General features: G+C 55.1%; 1 protein-coding gene across 7 annotated transcripts in view; it reads left to right on the top strand.

The window, feature by feature from the left end:
• Window positions 1-17873, top strand: part of Sipa1l3 (signal induced proliferation associated 1 like 3) — a 189618-nt gene that overhangs the window by 117141 nt on the left and 54604 nt on the right. For all 7 annotated transcript variants that reach the window (XM_055594751.1, XM_055594747.1, XM_055594750.1 and 4 more), the window contains 5 exons: window positions 5685-5873; window positions 6445-6619; window positions 7649-7752; window positions 10544-10701; window positions 16951-17527. In XM_055594751.1, coding sequence (XP_055450726.1) covers window positions 5685-5873; window positions 6445-6619; window positions 7649-7752; window positions 10544-10701; window positions 16951-17527 — 1203 coding nt within the window. The remainder of the gene's footprint in view (window positions 1-5684; window positions 5874-6444; window positions 6620-7648; window positions 7753-10543; window positions 10702-16950; window positions 17528-17873) is intronic.

Here is a 17873-nt window from a genome sequence, read left to right as displayed (position 1 = left end):
GAGAGAAATGGGCACCCAGATCTAGGACATGCTCCGCCTTAGGGCTGATAAGTGCCCATAACCACTAACCCATCTCTTCCACCCCTAGACCGGTAAGCGGCAGTCTGTCATGTGCGCTGACGGCCATGACACTTGAGTGCTTCCTCAGCAGGCCGGGGCACTTTTGTGCCTTGGCTCCTCTCTGCTGCCCTGGCCTCATGGCCACAGATCTGAGCTACACCCATCCCACCAAGACTTACTGGACAGTCACCCCACAGCCCCAAGCTGTGCTTTGGGGGCATAGTAGCAACCAAGGCGGCAAAGCAGCTTGCAGACTGCTCTGTTGGGGATGGTGGCGCTACACAAGACCCCTTGATAACCCATGCCAGGTTGTGTAGTGATAAGGTGAAGGACACAGCGGGGAAACGGGGGCTGTGGTGGCTGTAGCTCTTCAGACAGGAGGGTCAGTGGAGGCCCCTCTGACATAGCCAAGATGTCGGGGAGCTGGTGTGATGGCTCACAGCTCTAACTACAGCTCTCAGAGACTGAAGCAGGTGGATTGCCATCAGTTCAAGCCTAGCCTGAGCACCAGTGTTCACACACACACACACACACACACACACACACACCATGTAAGCCTTTGTCTGCCTTCACCTGCAGACCATACGCAGGCCCAGCCTTGGGCCCAGGCCCTTGTAGAGCTGCCCTGTGAGGCCCTCAGGCCTGACCTCCCACCATCTGGAGTTGGAGGGTTGGAAGAGAGGCAGTGGACTTCACTTCCGTCATGGAGGCAGGGCAGAGGGGCCACACAGCCTACAGTTTGTGCCAGCAGCCCGGAAACCTGCACTAGAGTGGAAAGACAAATCGCTGCCGGGCACTCACCTCAGTGTCACACTGCCCTAGCGGTTTCTCTCAGCTCTTAGCACAGGGCCTCCACTGCCATCTTGTTCCACAGTGTTCACAGAGGAGTGCATTAAAGGCAGACAGAGAATTACTTTTCCAAGGTCGCCCAGCGGCAGAGTCAGGATGCCCTGCTCCGGTCCACCCCGCCCCCCAGTGTCTTTTGTTCTGAGTTAGGATCAGACAGGCCTGGGCTGCCTGTCCAGTGCTGTCCTTCACTGGCCCCATGACTTGGACAGGTGACTCTTTGCTGTGTCTCAGGTTCTTCCTCTGTAAGACAGGCTCGGGGCTGTCACCTGACCCCTAGAGAGGTGAGGACAGGTCTTCCGCTGAGGCTGGAAAGTGGCTGCACGGGCTTGAGGGCAAGAAGAGGCCTCGGTGCCAGGTCCTGCCATGACTGACGACCTGCCATAGCTGTAGCTCTCCAGGAGGACGGAGGCCGTGCTGTGGAACTAGGCAGAGGGCTCCATTCTCCTGTCCACACACATCCCTCTGGCCCCTACAAACCAGAGCACGGGCCCCAGGCTGCTTTCCAAGCCAAGCAGGCTGGCCTGTCCCAGATGGCCACCCCTATCCGCCAAGCAGACAGGCTCCAGTGGGCCCACGTTTCTCAGCAGATGGCCTGTGAGTGCTGGCAGAGCCAAGCTTCCCACGGAGGCCGGAGCACACTCGGGGTTGGGCTCAGGCACCACACACCTGACCACTGGCTGCCCCGTGCCAGCAACTGCTCAGATGGCACACGGGGTCCCCAGCCAGCCTCGGGCGTCTGGCCCAGTGCACTCCTTCAGCCTGTCAAGTGGGAATCTTTGACAGACCTTTGACTTTCCTTGTTTTGTTTTCAAGTCAGGTCCTCACTCAGTGTCCAAGGCTGGCAAGGAACTCACAGTGCCACTGCCCTAGTGTCCTGGGTGCCGGGATCCCACGAATATGCTGCTGTGCCCAGAAAGGCCTTGGCTTTGATTGGCTTGGGAGCCTGGGTTTTTCCCGTGTGTGTGTGTGTGTGTGTGTGTGTGTGTGTGTGTGTGTGTGTACCTAATGCAAAGTAGAAAGGGGAATTCTCACAGAGTAACCAACTATAATTCTGTTGGGGTGGGCTCTCTGTCTGCTCAGCACATCTGGTCTCACGTGCGCACCTCCCTATCTTTAACTTGTCCTGTTGAGGAGGAGTGGAAGGGGTCTGTAGCCTCCTCCTTAAAGCGTTTTAAGTGTTCGGCTTATCTGTCGCTTTGCCTGTAGCAGCGACTGGCGTCTGCCCAGCTCTCAGTGTTCCAGGTATGGCGGTAAAAGCTCTGTGTGTGAGCTTCCTTACCGGATCCTTCGGCTGGCCCGTGTTGGCCTAAACTACCAGTCCTGTTCAGTTTCCAGAGTATTTGAATTGCAGGTGTACACAGCATTCTTATTCCCATGCTGTCAATGAGGAAATGAGACTCTAAAGGAAATATTGAAAGTTCCCGGCCAACCAGGACCATAGAGCAAAACTCTGTATCAGTGAAAGTCTATGTAAGACAAATGTGATGGGGCACACTTGTAATCCTAGTGCTTGGGAGGTTCATGAGTTCAAGACCAGGCTGGGCTCTGTGAAACGGTCTCAAAAACTAAAAACTAAAAAGGGAGGGAGAGAGGAAATGAGGAATGGGATGAGAAATTTAGCAGTTGGCTCAGAGCTAGGGAGAATGTGAAGCTGGAAATCAGACACAGGCTGACAGCTCCAGGTCCCCTCCTGACGTTGCTGAAGGGTACCTGCCACCGAGCACAGTGAGCAGCCAGCATGCATGCGGCTGGTCATGGACCTGGCCCTCACAGAGCGGCCCCTCTTGGCTTATGTGGCACCGTGTCCTCTTTACAGCTCGCTAGGTTTGTCACCCTCAGCACAGGGATACCAGATGTCAGAGGGCTCGCAGCAGATCTGACTCCTGCTGCTGCAGAGAGAAGGGGCTGGCAGGGGGTCAGGGGCAGAGAGGCCGGGAGGAGGGCTGCTGTGCCCGTGGGGAGAGACGGAGGGCCGAGGCAGCTCCTCACGACCCGTTAGTGCCCGGCTTCTCCCCTGGCCTGAAGGAAGAGCCGGGAGCCCTTCAAGCAGGCAGCGGTGGGCAGTAACCAGGGCCAAGTGCAGCCGTGGGCCACCTGTCTCCAGGCAGGTTCTTTTGGTCCACATTGGCACTTGACCCCAGCGAAGAGCTCTGAGGAGTGGCCTCGGGAGGAAGCAAAGATGCTGGTCCTCTGGGTGCATTAAGGAAACCCATGACCCCCAGGCCACCCAGAGTGTAGAGCAAAGCCCTTGACACCATCACTGCTCCCCGTGCTTCATGCTTGCTTTGCTCATGATAAGAGATCCATGTGTTGATTCCTGAGCATGGTGAGAACCGGGGACTCCCAACCCTGAGATCACGCCATTCCTTCTGCATGCCTTCTGCCCGTGTCCTGTGGGCTGCCGGCCTGGCAGCAAAATCATGGCATGCTTTCGCTGCTTCCTGTGTCTGTTAACTTAGGAGAGTGTTTTTGCAGTTAACACTGATCATCTTTTGTATTTAAACCACAGCTCGGAGTGTTTGGGGTGCTTGGAACAGGCCTGGGGGAGGGGTTCCCCCTTGTGGTATTTCAAGTCCCCTTTCCGTGCGTTCTTGCTGAGGCTTCCACAAGCCCTGCCTGGCCTAACCTGGTGGCTAGACGCAAGCTAGCGTCAAGAGCACACGTCTGCAGGGGCTCTCTGGACTAGCGGGGTGTACATTGGAAAACCACTTGGAAAACTGGTTGGCTTCAGTGAAACTGAAGATTAGCATGTCTGGGTGATTTAGCAGTTTGTCTCCTAGGTATAAACCCAAAAGGAGATGTGTTCATGAGCACCAAGAGGTGCTTCTGGAGAGACGCCCAACAGCGCTGTTGTCAGTTGTCAAATACTGGAAGGAGTTGTGCTCTGCCGCACCAAGAGGGATTAAATCCACAGCGGTGCAGGCTGCTTCCTCCTGGTGCAGCATGGTGGAAGCCACGTGCCCGTTCTTGAGAGAAAGAAACCAGGCTGAAGCAAGGCTCTCAGGTTCAGGGCCACCCTAGAATGAGATCCCATCTCAAAACAGACAAAGAAACCAAGCATGCCGGTACATGCCTGTAATCTCAGCACTCAAGAGGGAGAAGCAGGAGCAGGAATTTGAGGCCAGCCTGGGCTACCTGAGATCCTGACTCAAAGGCAGGTGCAGGAAGCCAGATAACCAGCGGCGAGCAGTGACTGCCAGCCGCACATGTGGATCTGGTCATAGCACTAACCTCGCAGGCCGCGGCTCCATCCCCAGCCCCCAACGCATCTCTGACAAAGTGACAGCAACGGAAGGTGCAGGCAGGAGGAACTGGCCCTGGAGGTGAGCATGCCCGAGCTAGTCTGGGTGGTGGCTGCCTGGGTGGTCAGTCTTTCACCTGTGCTGTACCAGCTGCATACATGTAGACTGTCCAAGTGGTGATTCAGTATCTTAAGGCATTGTGGTGTTGCCTGCCTGGAGTCACAGCACTCAGGAGGCTGAAGCAGGGTCTCTGAAAGTTCAAGGTCAGCCTGGGTTACATAGTAAGACCTTGTGTTTATAAAACAAACAAACAAACAAAAAACTAAGACCCTCTCAGGAGACTGAAGGAGGTGGATCTCTGAGTTTATGGCCAGCCTGGTCTACAGAGTGAGTTCCCAGGACAGCCAGGGTGAAGGAGAGAGGCGGGGGAGGGAGGGGAGACCCTGGGCGATAGGAAGAAAACTAATCTTTATACTGAGGCCTGCAGCAAGAGGACGTGGGCTGGTGAGAAGTCAGACCAGACAGGGCTGTCACAGTCCATGGCCTGGAGCTGGTCATGTGGTCAGCTGTAGGAGAAACTTGGAAACAGCACCTAAGGAAGAGGAGAAGAGGTGCGTGATGGCCCTTGACTAAATACTGTCAGCCTTTGTGGCACGGCAAAACCAGCTGAGAGGGTTTAAAGTGTGCGTCGCTCACACACATGCACAGGTGCATGTATATGCACAATCCCCCCCCCCAAAAAAATTGTGCCAAATTGAAGTACCTGGTGGTGTTTCTCATGGAGCTGGCTCCAGCACCCTGGACAGGCAGGTCTCTGGCATAAGCTGGCACGGGAACAGCCAGAGCCTCTGGCTTGCGGAGCTCTTGTTCTCCTGGGGCCTGATGGGCTGCCCTCCCCTCCACCAGCCAGTTCTCCCGGGTCTTCGCTCGTCTCTGCACCTGGAATGGATTGGCACACAGGAGGCAGCAGCCAGCATGCGTGCTGAACAAAGGAGCGTGCGGCATCTCCCTCAGCCACCCCACACACGCACACTTAGGATTGCCTGCTTGTGTTCCGTGAAAGAGAAGGTCAAGCCTGGGCCATGCAGTCCCGTGGTCGGGATCACAGGAGGAGGCGGCAGATCCTAGTTCTGCCCTTGAGCTGTTAAGATCCCTCTCACCAGTCCCCTTTTGTGAGGAGGGGTGGGGATTGATTTAGGTTGGTTTTAGGGTTTTGAGACAGGATCTCGTGTAAGGAAGCTAGCCTCTAATTCTGTAGCCAAAGATGATCTTAAACTTCTCACCTCTTTCTTCCTCCCAAAAGCTAGGACGAAACCCCGCCACACCCAGCTCTGGCTTTCTTTTATTGAGGCAGAGCCTTACTGTGTATCCCAGGTTGGCCTTGGTATCAAAATCCTCCAGCCTTGCCCTGCCTAGGGCCAAGCTTCATACTTACAGAAGTACACCACCAGGCCCAGCTACACCTGTCTGTGAAGGCGGGACCCTTGCAAAGCCCGGAGACACCCCTGACCGTCCCTTCTCTCTGTTGAGCAGCTCATCACACTTCGGGGCTCCATTCTAGAGGACGCCACCCCTACAGCCACCAAGCACGGGACAGGGCGGGGCCTGCCCCTGAAGGACGCGCTGGAGTACGTCATCCCAGAGCTCAACATCCATTGCCTCCGCCTGGCGCTCAGCACACCCAAAGTCACGGAACAGCTGCTGAAGCTCGATGAGCAAGGGGTGAGCCAGGGGCTGAGGAACCCCAGCCCTCAGCCCTGCTCCTGCAACCCTCCCTGTCTCCATCTCCGCGTTTATTTTTAGCAAGTAGCAAACTCACTTAAAAGCTAGATTGAGCAGCAGGAGGGAGCTATCAGCACGTTGTAAGAGTACCAAGAGTGGTGTCATAGAAACAGCCTGGCAGTGAGATTGACAGGTTTAGATGAGAGAGGGAGGGGAGCCTGCGCCAGCCCACGAACACAAACCCACTCGCTGCCATCTGGCCCGTCCACAGCCCCTGGCGTTGCTTTTGGACTTCCAGACATGTGCAGACCCCAAGTAGCTGAAGTTTTGCCTTGGCACAGCCTTAGCCCATGCCTAGTCATCCATAGGAAGCCAGCCCTGACTCCCAGCTCTGCCTTAAGCATCATGACACTCGAGCAGCCATATGGACAGATGACGGAGTGGGTGCCTTCCTGAGCTGCTCTGGGCCGTGCCCCACTCGGCTCCCTTCCCCACGGGTGTGGCCTGGGCTCAGCCCCTCGGGACTCCCCACACCCCGTTCCCTGACGTCCTGCTCACCTGCCTCCCCCAGCTCTGCCGCAAGCACAAGGTGGGCGTCCTGTACTGCAAGGCGGGCCAGAGCTCGGAGGAGGAGATGTACAACAACGAGGAGGCCGGCCCCGCCTTCGAGGAGTTCCTGGGCCTCCTGGGCGAGAAGGTCTGTCTGAAGGGCTTCACCAAGTATGCCGCCCAGCTGGACGTCAAGAGTAAGTGGGGAGCACTCGGGAGCAGAGGAGGAGGAGGGCACAGGGCCGCACAGAGACACCCTGTCCCAAAAAAGCTAAACTAGGAGTAAGTGGCCTGGGCAGGGCTTTAGTCCCAGCTCTTAGAAGGCAGAAGCCAGTGAATCTCTCTGTGAGTTTGAGGCCATCCCGGTCTACATAGTGAATTCCAGGCCAGCCTAGGCTACACAGCAAGACCTTGTCTCAAAAGATGGATGCATGGATGGATGGATGATGTATCAGGATGTAGGATGCTTCAGGGTGTAGCACTTTCCTAACAGGCCCCAGATTACAGTGCCACCAAAAGAAAAATAATAATAATAATAAATAAATGTGTTAAGTAGGAGCCACCCCTACTTGTCTGCCTGAGCAGCCGAAGCCCAGAGGTCTGCTGGTGCCGTCGTGAGGGTACCGTCGTGGGAGGTGTTCAGGACAGCTGTTAGGATTAATAGTGCCCCATATGGGAAACCAGCATAATGAGCCCCAGGGGGGTTTGAAGTCGGTCCTCGTGTCTGACTCGGCATTTGCGCTCCTAGCATGTGCCCTGCACACTGCCATGAGCGTCAGCTGTGAGGCCTGGGCACAGCCACAGGCACCTGGGGAGCACCCAGGAGCTCCCCAGACTGTGTGATGTGGCAGAGCAGGGACCGGGCGAGGGCCACCTGGGGCAGGTAGTCAGTCTCGGAAAAGCATGCACTGAAGGATGCCTTTTATGTGCCAGGTGTGTGAAGAACATGGCAGAATACGGAGGGCGTATGGCACACGCTGTAAGCCAGCACTTGGAGGGCCGAGTCAGGAAAATTGAGTTGAGGGCAGCCTGTACTATGTTGCCAGACTTTGTCTTTAAAAAAAAAAAAAAAAATTATATAATGGAAGATTTCTTTTTTATTTCTTTCATTTTTAAAGAGTGAATGTAAGTAAAAGCATCAAGTTGAAAGCCAACAGATGGCCTGTGGGATACGGCAGAAACCAGAGGCTTAGGGACTGTGGTACTAACTGATGTTTCTGTCCCAGCGGACTCCACGGGGACCCACTCCCTCTACACGACGTACCAGGACTACGAGATCATGTTCCATGTTTCCACCCTGCTCCCCTACACGCCCAACAACAGACAGCAGGTCAGTGGCCCACAGCTGGGGCATGTGTGCCCTCAGAGCCTTCACCCTCCTCCAGACTGGCGCCTGCCAGCCCATCTGCCCGGCGGCAGCTCTGCTGGCGTGGTCCTGTGGAGCGGGTCGGAGGTCTTGGGTCTTGGAGGCCCTTTGTACTACAGCCATCTCCCCGGGAGTTGTACACAGCGCCTGATGTGTGCTGTCCGCCTGGCCCCGATCACGCTTCTGTCCCTGCTGCTCCTGCCGCCTGCTCTCTCGACTCAGCACCAGCTTGATGAGTAGGAAAGCAAATGAGTCAACAGAATCGGACCACAAGCTCAAACCAAACTGGCACGAGCAAAGCATGAGATGGGGTTCCACAGCCCGGGGTTCTAGCACACAAGAGGCAGGCCATCTCTGAGTTCAAGGCCCACCTGACCTGCAGAGCAAGTTCGGGACATTCGGGGCCACACAGAGAAACCCTCCAAAAACAAAAAAGCAAAGCAAAGAGTCCCCACCTCCACTGTGGTTTGTAGTGGCCTCATTCGCAGGTCTTCTTATCGATGGCAGAGATGCTCCCCACAGCCCAGGCTCTTGTTCTACCACCAGCCACACCAGAGGAAGGAGGCTGCTGGGGCCTGGGGTCTAGTGGGCCCATGAGCCGAGCCTGAAACACGTGGCCATCCTGGAAAGGAAGTGGTTCTGGGGCCAGGGAGCTGACCTGGCAGAGGGCCGATGTGGGTTCCGGGGAGATGAAGGGTAGGTGCTGGGACATGGGAGTAGACACCCACTGGAGGAGCCGGCAGGTACGGCAGCTCCCTCTCATGGACACGGCATGCCGGCTGAGCCAGCGAGACTGCTCTTTCTAGTAGGCAGGAGCCCTGAGAATTTACAAAACAGACCACAGTGTAGATTCTGTGGGCCAAAACTAGTCAAATATAAGCCTTTTCCTAAGGCTGTCCTGACAGCATGCTCTCAAGCATCTTTGTCCCCTGCCAGCTCTGTGACCCCAGGAAAGAGCTGGCCCCTCTCTGAGCCGCAGGTGGCAACACGGTCCTGAAGGTACCCATGAGTACTGAAAAAGACACTTGCTCCCATGCGTGGGCCCTGAGCATGAAACAGCCAGTGCCTTTAGGAAGCAAGGCCTGTTCTGAGGACTGAAGAAAACTTGTCAAAACCAAAAGCAAGTTGGGGGAAGGGTTGGAAGGGGTACACCATTTGCCTTCATCTCTGCATGACAGAAGGCGGGTCGGTCTTAACTTCTCTGAGCCAAGTTTTCCCGTCTTACAAAAAGCAGTCACGTGGGTCCTGCCACTCAGGGTTTCAGGAAGGTTCAGCCAGGTCATGAATTTAAGGTGTGCTCAGGGTAAGCCTCACATGGGGTCATTCAGTTCAAATGTGTAGAGAACTAGAGGACTAACGGGCCCAGAGTGAGAGAGACGGCTCAGTGCTCAAGAGCGCTGGCTGCTCTTTCAGAGAACCCAGTTCAATTCCCAGCACCCACATGGTATCTCAGAACTGTTAACTCGGGTCCCAGAGGACCTGCTACCTTCTTCTGGCCTCCGATGGCACTAGGCACACACATGACACACAGATGGACGTGCAGGCAAAACACCCATACATATCAAAAAAATGTAAGAAAATCTTCGGTGCTGGGCGTGTTAGCACACGCCTCTAATCCCAGCGCCAGAGAGGCAGAGGCAGGTAGATCTCTGAGTTCCAGGCCAGCCTGGTCTACTTCAGGACTTCCAGGACAGCCAGAGGTACATAGGAGAAAGACCCTGTTTCAAAATAAATAAACAAATGAAAAAGAAGTAACAGGCTGGATAAAGTGGTTCATCTGGAGATTGCCAGTTTGGTGGTTTAAGGCCAGGTCAGGCAGTTTAGGAAACACTTTCTCAAAATAAATGTTAAGAACAAAACAAAGACCAGCTCCCTTTGAGAGGCAGGAGGATGGGGAGGTGAAGGCTGCTTACTGAGTTTGAGGCCTAGTCTGGGCTGCATAAGACCTACCTTTCCCCACTCTCCAGAAAAGAAAAAAAAAAAAAAAAAAAAAAAAAAAAGTGGGAGGTCACTGTGATCTTAACAAATGAATAAGGCACCATGAACATTTTAGTCTCCCCTGGAGATGGAAGCAGGGGAGAGGATATGGATCCCTGGCCCATCTGAGCCTCAGCTCAGGCGTCCAGGAGAACTGTCCCTGCCTGTACATTCTGGTCAGACTCTGTCATTGTCCTTATGGCCTTAGTGGACCAAAGGCCTCCACCCTGAGCGCCGCTGCACTGAAAAGGATTTGCCACGCACGCCACTGTCAGGCTCTGGGCGAGGCACTAAGGTTATGGTCGCAGGCAGCAACCAAAATAGTGTCCCGTCTTGTCACTGACAACCTGAATGGGAAGAGACAGGTGAGGAACAGGGCTTGAGTGAGCCTCTGTGTGCAAAGAAAGGCATGCTCGGGCAGGCCAGGTTTTGGAGATTTGCTATAGATGACAGAAATCCCTCAAAAATCGGAGGAGTTGAGGAAGGAAGCTACAGGGGCTCTGGGGCAGCCATTCCCACTGCTTGCATGAGGAAGGCTTTTCTGGGGTGTTTGAGGAGCCTCCTGGCAGGTGAAGAAGGAGAACAGGCAGGGTCAGAGGCTACGGGCTTGGCTTTTTCCATTCCCGAGTGAAGGAGTCAGGTCTTGCAGCATCTGGGACAAGGCCTGACTGCAGTGCTCATGTGCGCCCTCTGGTGGGAGTGGGAGTGGGAAGCCAGCGAGGCAGTCTGGGTAGGGTTCTTAGCGCCGGCCTGAGACCCTTGTTCTCTCTGCTTCCAGCTGCTGAGGAAAAGGCACATAGGAAATGACATCGTAACGATCATCTTCCAGGAGCCAGGCGCCTTACCGTTCACGCCCAAGAACATCCGCTCGCATTTCCAGCACGTCTTCATCATCGTTCGAGTCCATAACCCCTGTACGGAGAATGTCTGCTATAGGTATGGCCAGTGCCCTGCCCACCGTGGCCAGCCCAAGATGCTGGGGAGGCATGCCTAGTCACAGGTCCCACCCCACCTCACCTCCTGGCTCCGGCTCTCCTCAGAGCCTGGATTTCTCGGGATGTTCTGCTTGTGGCTGATGGAAAACCCACCTCAGCCTGGCTCTCAGGAAGATGCGCTTGTGTTCACCGGCCCACAGGAAGCCAGGTGTTCTACGGTTCTGGAAAGAGCTTCATTCTCTGGCAGCACTCAGTTTAGCATCTTCCCAGCTGTGGGGGTGCAGTTTGCTTGGGCTAGCGGTGTAGCTCCATTCACAGAAAACTTGTCTAGCGTGCACAAAGTCCCCAGCTCTGCGTAAACCAAGCACAGTGGTGCATTCCTGTAATCCCAGTGTTGGGGGGCGGGGTCATGGAGGCTGGAGAATCAGAAGCTCAAGGTCATCCTCAGCTGCATAGCAAGCTTAAGGCCAGCCCAGACTACGTGAGACCTTGTCTCAAGGTGAGGGAGAAAGAGAACACACACACACACACACACACACACACACACACACACACACATTGCTGGGACTTGAGCAGAAGCTCCATGAAGGCCCTCGGGCCTGGTTGGAGCGAGGTTCCTTAGGGAGCCAAATGCGCTTGTGAGAACAGAGAGGCACAGGAGGGCGATGGCCTGTAGGCAGGCTGGGGCAGGCTGGGGCAGGCTGCGGTGGAAGCTCTCCAGGACCACCTGTACAGGTGTCCTGCTTATAGGTAGAAGAGTGTGGTTTGGGAAGGTTTTCATAATCCTCCTGCCTCAGCCCCTGAATGTTAGGACTGAGAGTTGAATTGGGATTTCAGTTCACACATAGACATGTAACCCAGGCCTCAAGCCTGTCCTGTATCCCTTGGAAACTAGGAGAAGGACGCGGAGCTGGGTCCTCAGAAGCACCCGACCCCGAAACCCAGGCCAGGCATCTGTTCATTCCCGGAGACTGGGGCCTGGAGCGGTTTCCCATGGTCTGAATGTGCTGTGATAGAGAAGGGCTCACACCTGCCCCGCCCAGCCGTCCTCACAGAGACGCCACGCTGCTTTTGTGGCTTGACCCCGTGTAAGCAGGCTTCCGTGTCACCCGTGCCTGCTGCTCAAGGCTTCCACTCAGCAACCTGCAAGGTCTTTCCGTCCCTGAACTTGACACGCTTTTCCCTTCTCATGCATGCTGGGTGTTCCAGGGAGCGGGTGGCACAGTCCCTACCGTCCTCCAGTGACGGGCACTGGGGTGGTTTGCTGGCGCCTGCCTCGTTGCAGCTCGGATGGAGTATGCGGCCGACTAGTTGCAGTGGCAGTGGAGGCGCAAGGGCCTGTGCCCTGTGTACTAGTAGGCTTGGTCTTGGTGGGGCTGGCGGGATCTCAGCATGGCCTCAGCATGCAGCTGGAGCTGGTGTGATCCGCCGTGTGGCACACACTGCCCAGTGGCTGCTGGGGACAGGTACCATCAGTCATTCCCCTGCCCACGGCCACCCCTGTTGTTAGGGACATACTGTCGCAGCTGCAGGTGCTCGCTGAGACCTCAGACTCTGGACTGAGGCCGCCTAAGTGGTGCCGGGGTTGAACAGTTTGCTGATACTCCACACCAGAGAGGTGGCCCTGGTAACAGAAGACAGGTGTTCATACAGGCCAGCCTGCACCTCAGAGGTCACCGGGAGGGTTGAGGTGGCCTGGTAGCCCTTCTTCCCTTCCTCCTCAGTCTTTTTTACTCGGGTGAGGGAACACCACAGGATAGAGGATCAAATGCTGGGCCTCACGAGTCCTTGGCAAGGCTTTCCCTTGCTGTGTTTGTTTATTTCTGGGGCTTGTTTTGGGGACAGCTCCACATAGCCCATGCTGGTCTCAGACATGCTGCCTAGCTCAGGTTGGCCTCAAACCCCTCGTGACCCACCTGCCTCTGCCTCCCAAGCACTGGGATGATGGCCGTGAGCCACCGTGAGCCACCGCACCCATCATACCATGCCACCATGACCTCTCTGGGGCTTGGTGCAGTGGGTCGGTTGGTTCTGTGTGCATGTGTACAGGTGCCTTCTGGCAGTTCTGAGGGTGGACACAGGGCCTCACCCATGCCAGGCGAGTGCTGTACCTCTGGGCTATAGCCCCAGGTTTGAGGCAAACCTTTGCTATGTAGTACAGGCTAACCTGCAACCCAACTACGTAGCCCAGGTTGGCCTCAAGCATGCGACCCTCCTGCTTCAGCTACCTGAGTGCTGGGCACATAGGCGTATGGCACTATGTTCAGGGCCCTTCCTCCTCTCTATGTCATCCTCCCCTCCCGTGTAGTCCCAGCTGCCTTCCCCCACCTCCCGCTTCTCCACGCATGCTCAGGCCTGGTCTCCAGGGTGACTTCTTCCTGATGCACAGCCCTTTCCTGGTATTTTTTTACAATTTAATTTGAAAAGGCTTTTATTATGCAATATTTTAAACATTCTGAAAAGTGCAGAAAATAATGGAACAGACACCCATGTGCCCTGCCAGCAGATTTAACAGATGTTAGCATTTTGCCTTCCTTGCTTCAGTGTTCCCTCTTTTCTTTATTTTTAAAGAAAGAAAAAATGTTAGTGACACAGCCACAGCTGTCCCTTACCACCTCAGGCACCCACTCTCTGGGTAGACCTACCCTCTGTGCTACCCCCAGTTGTGGGAAGAATACTGAGGCCAGCCTGCCCTGCCCTCCCACCTGGCCCCATTGAAGTCTGTGTGTGCACGTGTGTGTGTGTGTGTGTGTGTGTGTGTGTGTGTGTGTGTGTGTGTGCATGCACAAATGAGCCTTATGTAGCCCAGGCTGACCTCAAACTCTGTATCCACAGACGGCCTTGGGCTCCAGAACCTCCAAGTGCTGAGATTACAGGCACGCACCACCATGCCTGGCTAACCTATCTGAGGACTGTAAAGGGCTGGTGGTACACAGTGTAGGCACTGAGAAAACAATTGTTGGATTAATCATCGCACGTGTTCTGGGAGCTCCTGCTGAGCTCTACAGGATAAGGGGGCCTGTGGCCACACGTTTTCTGCTCGTGTAGTGACGTTTGCCACTTCTTAATGGCCAACAGCATCTTCCCTGAGCCAGGGGCACATAAGCTAGCCCAGCCCCTCCAGGTAAAAGTTGGGGAGCAGCTGTTCCCATTGTCCAGAACTGTCAGCAGCTTACAGTTTCCTGACTTGAAACCATGAGTCAGGATCCCCAGGAAAGCCAGTCTGCCACCAAGCCATCGAGTGCCAAGGACAACTGTACCTCTCTCCTCCTGTCAGTCAGCTGTTCCCTTAGGTTAGACGGCCATCCTGGCCGACCTGGCTGGGGCCCCAGCAGGACTCTGTGGTCATACACGCCCTTGCTTATTGGTGGAAATCATCTCCTCCTCCCTGCATCTGTCTGCACGCCGTCATGGCTTTAGTTAGTAGTGAGGGCCTGGGCTGGAGCTGGGGAACCCATCGTGCCCAGGCCGATGTGTGTGGCCCTCCCACACGGGAAGGGGCGCTGCCGAGCATGGGGTGATGGAAAGCAGAGGCCAGGCTCACCTTTGGGGCCCCAGCGCTGCCTGCCCTTGCTCAGCGCCATAGCAGGCAGGGGTCTTTGCAGCTGCACCTCTTTCTGTCATGGAGCCAGCTAGCAGCAGAAGCCACTGCTGCCACCCCCGCCGAGGACATAGCACAAAGATGGAAACAGTGTGTGGCTGGGCTCAGGGCTAGTGGGAACTTGGGCATCCAGGACTAGAGACAGCAAAGAGCCAGTACTGCCCAACCCACAAACCAAGGCGCGTGAGAGAAGTTTCTCGAAGCTGGTGAGAGCGGTGGCCCTGGGAAAGGGGCCACCTAGCAAAAGCAGCGGCTGTGACTAAGGTATCAAGACCCAAGAAAGGTGAGTGTAGTTGTAGGGCACGTGCGCAGGGACACCCTCTGGGAAACGTGGCCTTGGCTGGCTTAACTGTTGCGCGGCCGCTGCAGGAAGTGTCACGCCGTGATGTCAGTAAACGGTGCTACAGAGTGACACAGTCCCGGTGGCCTCCCTCCCGTCACATCCTTAGGTTGCACATGGGTGCACCCCGGCATCTTTCATCCCCCCAGTGCCTCCCATTGGCCAAACTCACTTAGAAGCCTGAGCTTGCGGGACCCCAGGAGCGGCAGACAGTGTGAGCCACCCCCAGGGCCCCGCATGGCGCTCCGCTGGGGACTTTCCCAGCCTCCTGCTCCTCGCTGTGTGAGCGCTGGCCCTGGGCTTGTCTCCTTTCCCACTTGGGCTGTCCCACATGCTGTTCCTTCTGACTGGTGTATCATCTCCCCTCCCCCAGTCTGGTGCCACTTTCTCAGAGAGCCCCACCCCCACCCCCAGGCTTCCCTGTCCTGCCCTGACCCAGCGTTCCCTGTCTTCATCAGTGTCTGTTCATTTGTATGATCAGTCGGCTGTTGTGGACAGACAGGAAGCACTGTATCCGCTAAGCTGACAGGGGCATCCAGGAAGCCCTTGTCAAACAGATGTGTGAATGTTGTACCGTCCCCCTGCCAAGATGGCGGAGGGTGCCATAGAGGTCAACCAGATGCCAGCGAGCTTGGTGCTGTGTTTGGCTTGCATAGGGTATTGTAATCTATAGTCTGCTTTATTTACTCTTTTGACGAAGGGTCTCATGAATCCCAGGTTGGCCTCCCACATGCTAGCCAGCTGATAATGACCTTGAACTCTTGATTCTCCTGACTCTACCGCCCGAGTTCTGGGGTTATGTGCATGTGCCGTCACACTAGCTCCAGGTTTTCAAAACAATCTTTGTTGATATGATTTGCAGGGTATATTAGTGTCAAGTAAGTATTTTAAATGTCCACATGCGTGTTCCAGGCGGGTAGCCCGACCCTGACGGTGTGTAACAAGCTGGCAGAGAACTGCGGCTCTGACCCGTGCCTCAGGCCAGTGGCCCTCAGCCTTCCTGGTGCTGTGGCCCTTTAATACAGTTCCTCACGCAGCGGCGACCCAGCCAGAAAGTTAGTCCCGTTGTTACTTCAGAACTGTAATTTTGCTAGTTATGAGCCGTAACGTAAACATGATAGGCAGGATATCTGATATGTGATTTCCTGTGAAAGGGTCAGCTCAGTGCCCCCTGGAGTCCAAGCCCTTCCCAGGTTCTCCTCATCCTCCTGGGGTCGGTAGGCTGTCCCTGGGGCCTGTCCATCCCATTGCAACTCAGGGGTACAGAACTCCAGTCCCTCCATCCTGCACACACAGGGCAAGCCCTCACTTAAAAGGCCCTGGCCAAGTCAAGTCATGTGGCCAGGCTGTGGGAAAGGGCCTTCAGCTGTGCCTGGCTGCGAGCATAGGGAGGACCGCACGCTGTGTCTCCTGCTGTAACCTGATGCATAGTTTATCTAAAACAAGAGTGAATGAGGCCAGGAGCCATCGTGGTGGCTGTAATCACGGCACGCAGGAAGTTGAGATATGAGTCTCAGGTTCAAGGTCAACCTAGGCCTCATAATGAGAGTCCCAGAGAACCAAGCGGGGCTGAAAATGCAGCCCAGTGGTAAATCGCTTGTTCGGTATGTGTAAGCCCTGAATCTGATGCCCAGCGCCATCTCTGTCTGTGTCTGAGTCTGTGTCTGTGTCTGTGTGTGTGAGTGTGTGTCTCTGTGCATGTGAGTGTGTGCGTGCATCTGAGTCTGTATGTGCGTGTGAGTATGTGTCTATCTGTATGTGTGTGACTGTGTGTATGTGTGTGAGTGTGTGTGTTTGGGGAATACATATAATACGTTATATACGAACATAAGCTCTAAGACTTTCCCTTCCTTTCCAGTCTAACTAGCAACTCATTGATTGGATATAGCCTTCTGTTCACAAAGGAGAAACCCCAGGGCTCAGCAGCAGGCACTTGCCTGACTCCATGGGGTCCCACCCCCGCACGATGGCATCCAGGAAGGAGAGAAGATCTTACTTTTGATTTTATATTTTATGTTTTCTTTGTGGAGAGTCCTGTTTGTTAGAAACAAGGCTTTTTGTTTGGTTTGGGGGTTTTTGTTTTTGTTTTTTCATGTAGCCCTGGCTGTCTGGGACCTCACTATGTAGATCGGGCTGGCTACCCAGCTTGCCATCACCCTGGCTAGAGACAGAGTCTCTAGTAGCCCAGGCTAACCTTGAACCTTGATTCTCCTTTCTCCACCATCCAAGTGCTGGGGTTCCAAGCATATATGTTACGGGTTTTAAGGAGGTGTAGCTTCCCCACGTCTGACTGCTTTCTCTCTCCTCAGCATGGCTGTGACCCGATCCAAAGATGCTCCTCCTTTTGGCCCCTCCATCCCTAATGGAACCACATTCCGGAAGTCTGATGTCTTCAGAGACTTTTTGCTAGCCAAGGTAATTAACGCTGAGAACGCCGCGCACAAATCCGACAAATTCCATACGATGGCCACCAGAACCCGTCAGGAGTACCTGAAGGACCTGGCTGAAAACTGTGTCTCCAGCACCCCCATTGACTCCTCCGGCAAGTTCAACCTCATCTCCCTGACCTCCAAGAAGAAGGAGAAGACAAAGGCCAGGGCGGGGGCAGAGCAGCACAGCGCCGGGGCCATTGCGTGGCGAGTGTCGGCTCAGGACTACGCCCAGGGAGTGGAGATCGACTGCGTTTTGGGGATTTCCAACGAGTTCGTCGTTCTCCTGGACCTGCGCACCAAGGAGGTGGTGTTCAACTGCTACTGTGGGGATGTCATCGGCTGGACCCCGGACTCCTCCACACTAAAGATCTTCTATGGCCGAGGGGACCACATCTTCATACAGGCCGCAGAGGGCTCTGTGGAGGACATCAGAGACATTGTCCAGAGGCTGAAGGTAAGAAAGGGGACCCAAGCCGGGCACGGTGGCGCACGCCTGTGATCCCAGCACTCGGGAGGCAGAGGCAGGCAGAGGCAGGCGGATCTCTGTGAGTTGGAGGCCAGCCTGGTCTACAGATTGAGTTCCAGGATAGCCAGGGCTACACAGAGAAACCCTGTCTCAAAAAAAGAAAAGAAAAAGGGCCCAGTAGTGGGTGTCTTATATGTTTGGCAGAAGGTTCCAGAAGTAGTATAGTACTTTCCCTGGCCCAGAAGTCAAGAGAATGTATCAGCCCTAAGAGTCAGAACTATCACACACACACACACACACACACACACACACACACACACACACACACACACAC

This window comes from Psammomys obesus, unplaced genomic scaffold, assembly GCF_907164565.1.
Source record: "Psammomys obesus unplaced genomic scaffold, mPsaObe1.curated_primary_1811, whole genome shotgun sequence".
NCBI classification, from domain to species: Eukaryota; Metazoa; Chordata; class Mammalia; order Rodentia; family Muridae; genus Psammomys; species Psammomys obesus.
This window is presented reverse-complemented; position numbering and strand designations above follow the sequence as displayed.